Genomic DNA, 13,414 nt, shown 5'->3' with positions numbered 1-13,414 from the left:
AGACTCACTCTTCGTACGCGATGTAAGGAGAATCTATCGGGTCGAGTTTGTGTGTATAAGCTGGAACGGGTTTAGCGTGCGCTGTGATTCCTTGGTTCCGCTCCGCCATGGGTATACAGTGGACGTGCACTGGAGAAACGTTCATGGAAGAGTCATCGGGACCATTAAGGATGATCAGGAAGAGGTCAGTATGAGATTGATGTATCTCCTCTTCATATTCTACCTTTGTTAGGATATCATGTCCAATCTGCAGAGTAGGTATGCTGTTGTAATACTTTTACAGCCAATGGCATCTGCTGACGATGCTTACCGTATTGGCCCTCGCTTCATCGTCGCTTGCTTTACCAGCGTCATCTCAAACTTTTGGTGTACTTTTGATGGAGTACCAACATTCTGTCGCTTGTAAGATGTAGGCTTTATGACGAGTGTCCAACTCCCGGTTTGCTCAGCTCTTGATATTGCGAGAAATTTCCATTTAGCATCACCTAAAATGCCGCCTATCTAGGGAGCCATCATTGATCTCTCAACCTCAGGAAAAACGTAATGGCCTCGGATGCTCATCTGACATATCGTCTCTCCTCCTTTGGCAAGAAACGTGATGTACTCAGTGTTCTCCGTGACTCTTACATGCAAGTCACAAAAACAGGAAAGAAGGCATTCAATCTCCCTAGCGATGTGAAAGCATATGGCGATCCAACTGCTTTCACCGCGGATCCCGACATCAATCTCCTCGCACAGATCAACACACATTTCTCCTTCGTCGAACCAAGCCTAAAAGCAGGCAGATCAGTATGTATCAGATAGTCATCAACGCAAGATCTCGACATCTCTCTGAGCCTCACGAAACTCACGCCAGAATCTCGCAACAGCATCGTCTGCCTCCAAGAGCGCATCGACCCAATTATCTTAAGAACCAAAGATCTCTTAGCCACAGATATCATGGGAGAGGTGCTCAGTAGCCAGGACCACGTCTACGACAACCCAATGCAACTCGATGCTCTTCCAGGGTCTCTTACGTCCTCTACAGATAGGAAAGCAAGAGGTGATCTGTTCGACATTCACTATGTTCATATGGTAAACTGTGTTCATGAAGTGCCCGTAAAGGTGCAGATACAGCAGCCAGCAATGAAGATCTTGAGGGCCGATGGGGAAGCCAACAAGATCGTGAAGAGTGGTGTACCGGTCCTGCTCATCGTACACGGTACGCTTCCTACCAAAAAAGGTGTCGTAGTACCTAAAGTTACGTTTATGGTTTCATTTCGCCTTAGCTGGCCGTTCTAAAGTGGGCTAAGTTTTGTACGAAGAATTGCTGGCAAGACAGGTGGAATGAGCGTCACTACGTCAGAGCTTCATGTCATATCTGGAAACGCTTTTGATGGTCCGATTACCATTGAACATCGTAAATACTCGACTGCTCGGGCGAAAGACTTTGGTTGGGGGTGACCAGAGTGACAGAGAGAGCTACGTCTTCGAACGAGAAGCGTAGCAGGACTATATGGAAGGTATGTGAGGTGGGTGGAGGGTGGAATGGGGATTGTGGCGAGAGGAAGAGATTGGCCGAGTTTTGAGAAGGGGACGAGGTCTGAGAGAGTTTGGAGAGATCTATGGAATATATGATAGGGCACAAGAGAGGAAACTTTGCGATTTTGTAGTTATGTAATGGCCTGCTGTCGCGATCGGTCATATCACTTCTGTGCCCACAAGAGCTTACTAACAGGTTTCACATCTGAAGACGGATAATTTCAAAGCGGTTGTTTGTGACCTTCGTTGAAACATATTTGAGGACAGAGTGATCTTGTGTGCGCGATTACTGAGGTGTACAAAGAACGACTGATGGTGAAATTTGACGTGCAGTCTCATAGAGTCGAATATCAAAGGCGTGATTGCGGTGCAACATGCGCTGCTTTCTACGATGCGGCCTCCAACTTATTATTAAGTCGCTCCGTCTATCTGCTGTGCGGCGAAGTTTCTGGGAGCTCTGCTGGTGCTCGATCTGCGGCCACTTCTGACACAGGAGTGACTGCATATCCGTATTTTTCAGTCGCTGGTGATGACGTGTAGATATGGTTTGAGTCCATCTCACTTGGATAACCAACTGAGTGTGTGGCTGAATTGTGTAAATTCGCCGGCTTGTAGGGATTGCGTTTGCCATTCTTCAATCTGCGCCAAAAGAAAAACCCAGCCAGACCGAGTAGAGCCAGTCCACCCACCAACCCACCAACCACGCCGCCTATCGCGTCACTTGATAGACCTCCGTCTGTGCTGCTATTATTGGAAGTTGCCTCAGAGTGCGAGGCCGTTGTTTGAGACAATATAGATGACGTTGTGGTAGCGGCGGGCTGTTGTCCTGACGCGCTTGGGTTATGTGATGACGAAGCAGCGGCGGTTGATGTGAGCGTTTGTAGAGCAGACAGGTCGACTGCGTATGTAGCTGCAGATGGTCGAATTGATTCAAGTGATTGCGCTGTTGCATTTACGGCGGTCGCATTTAGAGAGGCGATCGGATTGTCCAGTTGGCTCCAGCAGATGTTAATTTGGTCTGCTGTTTCCGTGCAGGTCTCACTAGACGTTGTCAGTTATATACTCAATGATGATTATCGTGCCATTTGGACGCTTGCTAACCTTGATTTTAAACAACAAAAGGTGTTGGGTTCCGATGAACAGGCTTGTTGGCCACCTGAAGGAGTAGTACTGTCTCCTCCATCGCAGCCTGAATTAGGCCCCCAGCAAACGGCGTCTGTTTTTCCAGGTTCGCAACAATAATACTTCTGAGTTCGGTCGTCAAATGAACAGACTGATGGAGGAGCACATTCGAGCAAGGATTCGGGACAGGTCTTTAGAGCGCTTGTTCCATTGTTACCCGCGAAGAAGAATTCAGAGAAAGCGGCGTGTGCTGGTAGTGTAGTTGCGAGGAGCAGACATGCTGACGACAGCAAATCTCCGCGCATGTTGGGACAAGCCAATGTTGAGACTCGAACGATCACGATATAGAGTCTGATACGCGAATTGGACAATGCGCGACGTTTTGAGGGGATGTCGAACTCATCGGCGAGGATTTCTTTGTTATGAAGACGTTAGGCCATCCATCATTCCAATTTGTCGATAACCACGATATGCCGCATCCAAGAAGCACGGTGTCGGACCGTAGGCGCGAATCAAGTCGCGTTAATGCGACCGTAAGTCGGCAAGGTGTGAGGCAGTGCCATAATCGTAGTACGGCTTCATTACTCGGCCTTGCTGTATGGGGTGCCTAACATTGAAGGGCCGAATCGTGACATTTAACTCACAAGACAAGAGGAAAGGCGGTGGCTCAAAGTCTAATGATCGGGATGATGTAACCTGATCTGGTTGGTAAAGGAGCCTGGGCTGTGGATGTATAGGTCGCGAATGCTGGCGGTTGCGCGAAAAGACAGTAAGGTACGGCGCGTATGTGCCGCGTGGAGGCCGAAGGTGCCCAGCGGATCCCTGCGACTGTCGTCTGAATTGCCTACCCCCATCTCTCCATCTCTTTCTCGCATACTCAATGTTCTTTCTCCACAGGCTCATCTAGGAAACACACAGGCGCAAAATTTTCATGTCAATTAAAGTTGTAATGTCAGTCTTGCTGCTCCCATTCTTTTGTTTTAGGAAGAAGAAAAAAGGAATGTAAGGCTTCAGTCAGTCATCCTTCTCAAGCACGCAGCATATTCATCGACTACTTGAGCCTTTGCTACACTATCGACGCGTCACTCCACGATGCAATTATTTCTAGATTGTAATGAATTACCAAAAGCTTGTTCAACTGTTTCGCAGAATCAACATCCGCGCTGCCTAGATGTCGTATAGGACACCAAGATCGAGACGCAGATAGCAGGCCGCACAGTAGAGCGGCCCTGACCAGCCACTGCTTGTAGCAATCTATGAAGCATTCTGCTACGTCCAGCTGCAATATGTCGTGGAACGATATGGCTGGCTTCAGGTAGTGTCACTCGTTCAATAGATTGCCCTCAGACCTGCCTCCGAGATTGTTGCATCTCCATGTCTGATACCACTAGGAAAAGGTACAGCACTAGTGAGCTTCTCAACTTACATTTTCCGCTGTTACCCCACCATGACTTGAAGCCTGGAGAGACATTATCTAAGAGAAGTGCTCGACTCGTGGAAGACATATTACGCGATGTACTTGTGGTATATGAATATGATCTTTTGTATCATCTTAGCAAAATTAAACAGTATTTCGTTCCTGTCGCTCAAAATTTTCAAATGATAGCTGAACGTGGCAGACAATCATGAGAGTGGTCAGAGGGGGTGGCGTGCCTTAACGAGTGCTCGATTTACCGCATTTCGGGGTCCTTCCCAACAGAGGAAAGAATTCTAGAGTATTTCAGCTTCACAAAACCATCTCTCGACAGTCCAGTGTGAGACTGGAGGTGAACCAGAGATGTCATCCGGTAGGTAGAGCTCGCTGTGTTACCATATTGCATTAGAACCCCACTGCGTATCGGATCTAGACCGCGGAAATGAGATACAAATGCTTGGCCGCGCAATTGGTCGATGAAAGCACTTATCTCTTGTACCCGTGACCTACACAATGATGATGCTGTGAGTGCAGGTTGTGAATTCGAACAGTTTTGGAGATAAGGTGCACAGCCGGTTCCTCTGATCAGTCGGATGAAGTCAAAATGCACTGGACTTAGGGGAGGTGGAGATATAGCGGCAATGCTCACCAGAACTATATTACTGATGCATCAACAAGATAGCAAAATGTTCGATCTTTTAAGTGATGCCGATGGCCAAACACGCTAATATGCCCGCAATTGGGCGAGCTACTGGCGATCGAAGATCTCGATACTGAAGCTGATTGGCTTTGCGGCAGTAGCGCCGAAGTGGCGCCACGAAACTTCGATACGAAATTCCTCTTCGAGTCGCCTCCCATACCAGTTACACACCAAGACACATACTTCTTGTCACTACGCTTTTATATGAGTGGCCAGCCTAGGGTCATACAGACGAACCAAACGGCCGGAGTCTGACAGTGGAACGTCCTCTATAAAACAGCTGACGTCACTGCTCTGGAAGGAATGGAACAAGGATCTGCACGAACTCCACCACCATTGCGTTCACTCTTACCTGCCCCTACTGGTGGGATCCGCAAAGACTCAGCAGAAAAGCAAAAGGCTACTCGATTCAACGCTTGCGAGGCTTGTCGAGCTCGCAAGTCAAAAGCAAGTACATATGCCCTGCAGCTTCTCTGATCTTAGCTGACATAGCAACAGTGCGACGGGTCAAAGCCTAGGTGCACTGCGTGCGTGACGCGAGATACTGAGTGTCGTCATGGTGAGACTGAATCGCGTCAATTCAAGCGTAGATATCAGCAGCTCAAACAGAAACGTACTGCACAGGAAGAACTGTTTGATATGTTACAAAACCTGCCCGAGAGAGATGCAGCCGACATCTTTCACCGCATTCGAGCAGGTGCAAACGCAGAAGCTGTGATAAGACACATTCAAGATGGAAGTTTGATCATGGAGCTTTCTCATGTTCCACAAACGTCCTCGCGCTTTCACTTTCCGTACATGGACAAGATACCGGCAAGCCTTCAAGACAGTACTTACTTCCAGTCGCTTGTCTATGAAGCAATCGAAGCGTCCGATTACGATAGAAGTACCTCGCAAACACACGTAGCTCTGCAAAAGAGTAATTACGCAAGGTCTTTATCTACGGCTAGGATGGTTGACAATCTACTCGAAGATGCACAACCTTCGCATTGGACCAGTGTTAGTTCTAACGATCGACTGCTGCGCAACATCATCGAAGGCTACTTCATCAATCAGTATCCACGGCATTTCTTTTTTCACAAAGCTTATTTTCTGGAAGACTTGGTATCAAGAAGATCCGAGTTTTGCTCTCATTTACTTGTCAATGCTCTTTTGGCTAAAGCTTGTGTGAGTAAGTATGTCTCATTGAAGTAGACGGGGGATCATTAATATACTGTAGGCCAGCTCTCGAGTGCTCAGTAATCGCACCAGGTTCTGGAATCCAGACAGTCTGCCATATCGATTCTTAGCAGAAGCAAAACGACTGTGGGAATTAGAGGACGGAGCGCCCAAACTTACCACTGTTCAAGCTGGTTGTCTGATCAATGCTGCAATGAACGACTTCGGCCATGACACCCTTGGGTTTTCTTATATGCTCAAAGCTCTCAGTATGGCACAAAAAATGAGACTTTTTGCACCCCGGGTGGATCATGACAAATTTGAGCACGCCAAATCTTTCACTGCATGGGGGCTGTCTTCATGGCTATCGTAAGTCTAATCAATATGCAGTAGCCCATGGCTAACCTTTCTCAGATTACAGAGTTACTACTACTTTAAGCCGCCGTGTCTTCTAGATATCCCAGCAGATCCGCTTCCTGACGTCCACGGCAAGTCAGAGTGGTACGGGGATATAGTATTAAATTATCCGGCAGATGGAAACCATTACATGACTGACTTCGGTCACGGAATGAAAGCTTTGAGCGAGTTGCGGGTGATCCAAAACGAGATTGGTGTGATGTGCTTTAGTATATTTGAAGACTTGAAGAAGATGCCATGGGGCGCAGCTTTACACATTCAAGCAAAACTGGAAACTTGGTATCGCGGTTTGCCTACTCAACTCCAACCTCGGTGGATTGTGCACCCTTCTCACCTGCTACTACAGTGAGTGGCCTTCTCACACATGCGCATCATAGAAGCTAATACGTCTATAGTTGCGAATATCATGCTGTCTTGATAACTCTGTTCAGATCTCAGATATATTCTGAAGATGGAGGTGCACGGTCATTGACGCAAAACCAACTCAACAAGGCACAACAGGTTGTCACAGAAGCCAGCGTTCACTTAGAAAGCATCTTACGTATATACTACCTTCGCCATAGCTTCGAAAGTTATGACTTGACGCTCACAATCTTCTTGGTCCACCTCGCCAACCTGACTCTAGAACCCATCCGACAACTCGAGCAAGACCCAGCCAGTGAACGGAAAGATACAAGCGAGGCACTTCTCTCGACACTCATTCTATGTTTTAACGGTCTGTATGAGCAGTCAAAGAGTGCTTATATCGCTATTGTCATGCTCGCTCTCATGAGAAAACAACTCAGTGCCGAGATTCGGAATACTGTCGGACGTTATGTGACCATACAAGAGCCGGACAGTGACACCGAGTCAATAGACGAAACGAACTTTGAGTACTCACAGCCAGTCCTCTCAGAGCTCGTTCTTCCGGGTGCAAGTCTTAGCGAAGATCCAAAGACGTGGAGAATAAAGCATTTGATGGATGATTCAGGGAAGATTTTAGCATAGATACAAGCCGAGACGCGACTAATGCCAAGAATACATTAAATCGATACAGTGGCCATTGACCTGTGCAAAATTCATTGTTAAAGCGCCAATGAATAAAATGTGACGATCTGAATGTCAGCAAGCCTCAATCTCAAAACTGTCTATCTAGTTTCTTGGTTGCGTGGAATTCGTCTGCAGCCTCTTCAGCCTTCTGCTTCTTCCCTTAAGGGATGACTATCGCAGCAGAATTCGAACTCATTGACACGTCAAACCACCATGGTCTTGTTGTCGCGTTCGAGTTACCGGCCTTGTTAGGAGTTCGGGTCCGATGTATTAATAATGTAGAAGCAACCATCTGGTTCTCTTCAGTAGGTAGCGTTTGCACACGCTTAATTGTTAATGTCTATGCCAATAGCACTCATGAGATTAACTTTCGGTCTAGCTGCTGCCAAGAAGCTTTTACATCCATGAATACAACCATCGAAACACTGGGTAAAGGCAGCTGCGAAGCTATCGAACCCGTTGAAGGCGAACAAACGTAGGCGGGTCTGACTTTTGTAGGATGTATCGACATAGTGGCGCTGCCCTGGCCTCGATAGCGAAATATCTGATGTTCCGCTGTCCGATCGTAAGCACGATTACCTAGGTACGGACGATACCGTCTCCGGACGTATGAGGGCCATCATATTGTGAGTAATGCGTGAAATGTGTTACGAGAATAATGTAGGTATGCTACCCTTGTGACCCTGTGTCACCGCTTGTAGTTAGCGCTGCACACATAATCGAAGACATTTTAGCATATCGTGCGTACGCATGTGTAAAGGCTGATCATACTCTTTGAAACTGTCCCTCTTCGCCTCCCGTCCCGTCCTGCCAACAGCCTGGACCTTTCATAATATCAGGCCCATGATCACAACCTAGATAGTCGACCAAGCATTGTCTATCGGCATCACCACACCACTGATCGTCTTTGCAGCATCGGAGGCAAGAAATGCAATGCCTTGCGCAATATCGTCAGGGCCTACGGATCCGTATGGAAGGTCGTCCCTCTTGAGGCCCTGGCATAATACCTGCACCGGGCTACGAGCCTGTCAGTAAGTGCGCGTCTTTCGGCATCGTGATAACGTACCGGTATACTTCCATTGCTGCCTGGTCGACATTTTCTTGCACCATCGATGAGCGGATATTGGTGGGAACGGCTGAGAGTGCATCAGGAAAAGATTTTCGCGGACCTAGAACCAGGGATGATACGAACCACCTGGAAGTACGGCGTTGCATCGAATGCCATCCTTCCGAAAGCGCCATGCGACGTTTTTGGTCGCACCGATAAGCCCATGTTTACTGGCTGTGTATGCGATGCCAGCCACCGCACCCGAGAGACTCGCATAGCTTCCAACGTTTACGATGGAACCGCTTTGTTGATTCTTCATGCTGGGCAATACAGCCGTCATCATCCGGACAGGTACTGTGAGGTTAACGGTAAGCACGCGCTCCCATTCCGAGTCCCTGACCGTATCAGCGCTGCTGAAGGCATCCATGATACCCGCAACATTGGCTAGCACGTCGATGCTCGGGCCGTATTTTGCAATGCAAGCAGATATTGCATCCTCGGCTGCGCCGGGCTTGCAAAGGTCGGCTTTGTGAAAAGTAAAAGAATCGTTGTAGATGGCGTCAAGCTCATGGGTGAAGGGCGACATATCGATACCGAAGACTCGCGCCTTTTGTGAGAGGAACACCAGGGTCGTTGCTAGGCCAATGCCGCTGCTGCAACCCGTTATGATGACAGTTTTGTTCTCGGAAGATGCCATAACGTTGAACAGTACTTTTGAAATCATACACTCTGTCTACTGTCTCCGTCTTTTATACACATTCGGAAAAGATATATGTGGCTTTCACGCGAACGCGTATAGGCCGTACACAGCGTGGGCCCTTCGTGTTGTTCCACACTCTGGATGCAACGCGAGGTCAAATCGGGCTATTTGCGCGACCCAGCTGAACAGTCGACCAACCAGAAGCTTCCCCGTACGCGTACAGTCGAAGTAGGGATGACCGCCGAAATTGGAAGCGTACGGCATGGATACTCAGGAAATCAGGTGGTTGTCGCAGATACCCGAGGTCGGTCATGATACCGTATAAGTACATGTGTGCTTGAAGCAGCGGAATGCGATTTACAACTGTCGATCCAGAACGCGAGCACGTCCGAGAGCCCATCTACATTTCCAACCTTTCGACGGCATAAAAATCGGCTTATTGATGAGCTTCAGGTCGGCGGCGATAGTACTTGAGTAGCTTGTTAAGTCGGCAAGCGTTAATTGCGATGATGACGTCATGAACGGAGGGGTTGACTTCCACGTGCGCCAAGCCTAGGAACGCGCAGACGCGTTTGAAGTCGCGTCGGTTTTACCTCAACATCATCCCGATATTATTCTGCAACATGTGTACTGCGGCTGGTCTGGCGCAATTCACTGGTCATTGGACTCTACTGATATGGTGATTCCGACGAAGACGACCGCATCGAAGATCATGCCGTGATGGCTTGCAACCTTTTATGGTGCTAAGCTTACGCGGAGACCAAAAGGAAAATGCATTGAGTCGTGGGGCTGACGTTATCTAAAGAGTTCACGGTCATGCTGTTTCATCACGTCCTTAATCAAGAATATGGGTCGTGGATACTGGAACATATCGACTTCATCTAGTACAGGGCTAGCAAAGAGTCAAACTGAGATGGGCGAAGCTACCGCAGGTGATTGGTAAGGAGCGTCAATATACACCAGTATAACAAAAAGGCTCCGCTCCGATTCTGGCACTTGGTTCTATTGGAAGACATGCTGCTTCACCATATCTCATGAGGTCATCCGACGCATGATCGTCTTTACAATGGAGCAGTAGTTGGTTAGAGGTTCTTCGGTCAAGATGGAAGTCCCTACCTAGGTAGCATATGCTTCCGAGACAGAATCCTTGGACGCACAAGAAGAGACTATATCTGCAAAAACGTCATTGTCATCCTAATTTCGCTCGAAATGCAAGCTACTCCGAGATTTTAGTGGAGAGTAGTCCAGTGCATCGCACAGAAGCTGCTAGGGACTGGCTGATCGTATCCTCTATTCCACCTTGAAATACTGCCTAGGTACATCCTCGGCGAACAGATAACACAGATTTTCCAAGATGACGCCCTAGGGGCCAGGAGAAGCTGTCCGCACAATCGGGCCTTTTATCTCGTAGCTACCCCGCATGTCGTCGCATAAGCAGGGTACTCTCAGAAAGCCATCGAACTTTTCCAAAAGTCTTAAAGTATATCCATTCTGCGCGCCAGTTCAACCATACCTATTATCAATCATCCAACTTTCACAATGTCTAAGCCAAGCATTCTCTTCGTCCTCACCTCGCACAACAAGCTCGGCGACACAGGCAAGCCCACTGGCTGGTACTTGCCAGAGCTCGCCCACCCCTACCACGTCCTACGCAACAAAGCCAACATCACCGTCGCATCCCCCAAGGGCGGTGAGGCTCCCCTCGACCCTGCATCCGTTGAAGCCGCGAAAGACGATGTATCCGTCAACTTCCTCAAGAACGACGAGCAGGTCTGGAAGAATACCCAGAAGCTGAGCGACTTCAAGGGAAAGGCGAAGGAGTTTGATGCCATCTTCTACGTTGGTGGTCATGGACCTATGTTCGATCTTGTCGACGACGCGACGTCACAACAACTTATCAGGGAGTTTTGGGAGGCGGACAAGATCGTGTCGGCCGTATGCCATGCACCCGCTGTCTTCTACGACGCTAAGCTGAGCGACGGAAGTCTGCTTGTTGCTGGAAAGGAGGTTACCGCATTCACAAACGCTGAGGAGGAGCAAGTGGGCTTGACCAAGGCTGTACCATTCTTGCCTGAAGATGCGCTGCAGAAGGCGAGCGGAGGCAAGTTTGTCAAGGCAGCGGAGCCCTGGGGCGAGAAGGTCGCCGTTTCTGGCCGATTGATCACCGGACAAAACCCGACGAGTGCGACAGCGGTCGGAGAGGCGATCGCAAAGGCATTGGGCATTTAAGGATATCAACAAGAAAATAAGGCATAATAAATACAGCTTAAGCTTCATTATGAGATACAAGACATAATTTTTCGTGAGACATAAACACTTTTCGTTTGTAATAGGCATTATATACATTCATCGAGCATGATTCCTAGGATTTCCACCCCAAATTCAACCTCCCTACACTAGCTGCTTTATACATACTTGGTCACGATATTGGTGACGGTCTCGTAAACGGTGGCTGGTGGACAGGCAGCAGCAACGGCTGAGTACTCTGGTGCCTTAGTGGTAGCGGGAGCGTGCGACTCTTCAACCGGCAGGTAGGTAGTCTCGTGAGGCTTGTCGGCGGTCATGACAGTGCTTGAAACAGGCATTGTAAAGTTGTTGTACGGAGCGGTTGCGTTGTAGTGCTTGTGAGGGATGGTGACAGGGACGTATGATGAGATCATAGTAGATGGCTTGACCGCGCCTTTGGTGACAGTGACCGGTACCTCCATGGTGCTTGTTTCAGTTGATGTGACCACAGTCGTAGAGTCCTCGGGGATAGCTGTGGATGAGGGAGCTGGAGCGACCGAGCTGGAGGGCACAGCAGACGATGAAGCTTTGACCAGGAGAGGTGTGAGCTTGCTCACAACCCAGCTTGACGCCTCCTCGGTGTAAAGCTCGAAGTAGTTCAAATGCTGGGCAATGACATCTCCATTAGCGCAGACTGGGTCGCCAGCAGCGCAGTATGACCTCAAGACAGCGGAGTAGCGGTTCAGGCGCTCAAGGTTGGCGCCGGTACGGGGCCAAGCCTGCTTGTCTGCTCCATCAAGAACGTTGTAAGGCTGGTTCGCAGTGTGCTTAACATCGCCCCAGAGAAGAGCTGCCTTGACAGCCTGGCCAGCCTGTGAGGTAGGGTCGAGTCCGAGAGTTTGTGAGTCGACGTTGCATGCATCCTCGCCTCCACCACTCAAAAGAGCTCCGGAAACCATACCACCTTGCGAGTAACCATTGATTACAATCAATGTGTCCGGGCACTGGGCATTGTACTCGGTAATTTGCCTAATGCCGTTGACGGCACCTTCTTGGATTGTAGGGCAAAACTCTACACCGAGGGTAGCATCGAAGACGATATCCATATAATCGCAGGAGTTGCCCTGGGCCTGGAATTTGCCGCAAGTGGCATCGATGAAAGGCGAAGTACGGCCATCGTGGTATGGAGCGTCATTGCCGCGAGCCATGAAAATTGCTACATCATTACAGGCGGCAGCGACCTTTGGAGGTGTAGTGCCTTGAGCACGGGTGGCTAATGGGAGAGCTGCAAGAACAACAGTGGCAAGACTTTGCTTCATGGTGGTCGTTGAGGGCATGTTGAGATTCGTGAATAAGGCGTTGACTGTTCGTTGCTCCGAAACGTCGATGGCGTGGTGTATGAGAAAATGATAGATGGAATAGCCAGTATCGTGAGGATATTAAGTATTATAAGAACGGTATAGCATTAACTATATCCCTCTGATCTTATCAGTGAAGTGAGTGTTGATGGCCGAGCGAACGAACAAGTGCTACACAGATGGCAGAGCGTAACGAAAAAATGAAGTCAAAAGGCAAACAAGAACACGCGACAAGATAAGTCAAACTGCCAGTGGAGCCCCCCGTATTCAGAAGCTCTTTCCGATCCTGTCTGAACATGTCTGTGGGTGAAGAACCACAATCGTGCAGAGACGCATGCTTGCAAGCGCATGCTCTTTTGACAAACCGTTCGAACGCTCTGCAGCCCTAGCGACTGGGACTATTGTATATCCACAGATCTCGTGTTTATTCTAGGTTAGCAGTGTACCACTAGTACGGGAGAGGCAATACATCTTGCTTGCTATGACTCGTGCGGCATAGTTAGCATTACAACCACCGGCATTATCTCGTATCAGGCGAGAAGGATAGGATAAGGCTACCCGACTGATGATACCATATGTGCTGCAGACACCATTCCGTGTGGATAGCAATCAAGTTTCGAAAGTCGCATGTCATTCATGCCCCTCTCTTACGGAATAAATGTTGTTGGGGACATGAAAATTTGCGTAGCCCAATGTTGAGAAACTACGTTGTGTTAGCCTT

At 48.7% G+C, this 13,414-nt stretch overlaps 5 protein-coding genes across 5 annotated transcripts; 2 read left to right on the top strand and 3 right to left on the bottom strand.

Moving 5' to 3' along the window:
• Nucleotides 1-1,648: 1,648 nt before the first annotated feature.
• On the bottom strand, nt 1,649-3,407 carry CC77DRAFT_965417 (hypothetical protein). The gene is made up of 2 exons (XM_018535711.1): nt 2,623-3,407; nt 1,649-2,562 (listed from the first exon to the last, which is right to left on the bottom strand). The coding sequence occupies exons 1-2, from the start codon at nt 2,946-2,948 to the stop codon at nt 1,947-1,949; spliced, it is 942 nt and encodes a 313-aa protein (XP_018384774.1). The 5' UTR covers nt 2,949-3,407; the 3' UTR covers nt 1,649-1,946.
• Nucleotides 3,408-5,396: 1,989 nt separating this feature from the next.
• CC77DRAFT_1051104 (hypothetical protein) lies at nt 5,397-7,348 on the top strand (the record flags this gene model as incomplete). The annotated part of the gene is made up of 4 exons (XM_018527649.1): nt 5,397-5,924; nt 5,977-6,284; nt 6,330-6,677; nt 6,728-7,348. The coding sequence occupies 4 exons, from the start codon at nt 5,397-5,399 to the stop codon at nt 7,317-7,319; spliced, it is 1,776 nt and encodes a 591-aa protein (XP_018384773.1). The 3' UTR covers nt 7,320-7,348.
• Nucleotides 7,349-8,215: 867 nt separating this feature from the next.
• CC77DRAFT_1032110 (NAD(P)-binding protein) lies at nt 8,216-9,106 on the bottom strand (the record flags this gene model as incomplete). Its single annotated transcript, XM_018526715.1, has 3 exons — nt 8,216-8,347; nt 8,424-8,497; nt 8,554-9,106. 3 exons carry the CDS (start codon nt 9,104-9,106, stop codon nt 8,216-8,218), a joined length of 759 nt encoding a protein of 252 aa, XP_018384772.1.
• Nucleotides 9,107-10,548: 1,442 nt separating this feature from the next.
• Nucleotides 10,549-11,538, top strand: CC77DRAFT_1021484 (class I glutamine amidotransferase-like protein). The gene has a single exon (XM_018525277.1). It carries the CDS (start codon nt 10,649-10,651, stop codon nt 11,336-11,338), a length of 690 nt encoding a protein of 229 aa, XP_018384771.1. The 5' UTR covers nt 10,549-10,648; the 3' UTR covers nt 11,339-11,538.
• Nucleotides 11,515-12,654, bottom strand: CC77DRAFT_938408 (alpha/beta-hydrolase; the record flags this gene model as incomplete). Its single annotated transcript, XM_018534609.1, has 1 exon — nt 11,515-12,654. The coding sequence occupies one exon, from the start codon at nt 12,652-12,654 to the stop codon at nt 11,515-11,517; it is 1,140 nt and encodes a 379-aa protein (XP_018384770.1).
• Nucleotides 12,655-13,414: the final 760 nt, after the last annotated feature.

Source organism: Alternaria alternata, assembly GCF_001642055.1.
Source record: "Alternaria alternata strain SRC1lrK2f unplaced genomic scaffold CC77scaffold_13, whole genome shotgun sequence".
Lineage (NCBI taxonomy): Eukaryota > Fungi > Ascomycota > Dothideomycetes > Pleosporales > Pleosporaceae > Alternaria > Alternaria alternata.
The sequence above is the reverse complement of the archived record's forward strand: the minus strand, read 5'-3'. Positions and strand labels throughout refer to the sequence as shown.

Bases quoted from the DNA above. Each gene is read 5' to 3' on its own strand.
- CC77DRAFT_965417 (XM_018535711.1), bottom strand. From the start codon at position 2,948: ATGCGCGGAGATTTGCTGTCGTCAGCATGTCTGCTCCTCGCAACTACA. The intron at 2,563-2,622 runs GTTAGCAAGCGT...GACAACGTCTAG, and splicing joins TTTTGTTGTTTAAAATCAAG to TGAGACCTGCACGGAAACAG.
- CC77DRAFT_1021484 (XM_018525277.1), top strand. From the start codon at position 10,649: ATGTCTAAGCCAAGCATTCTCTTCGTCCTCACCTCGCACAACAAGCTC.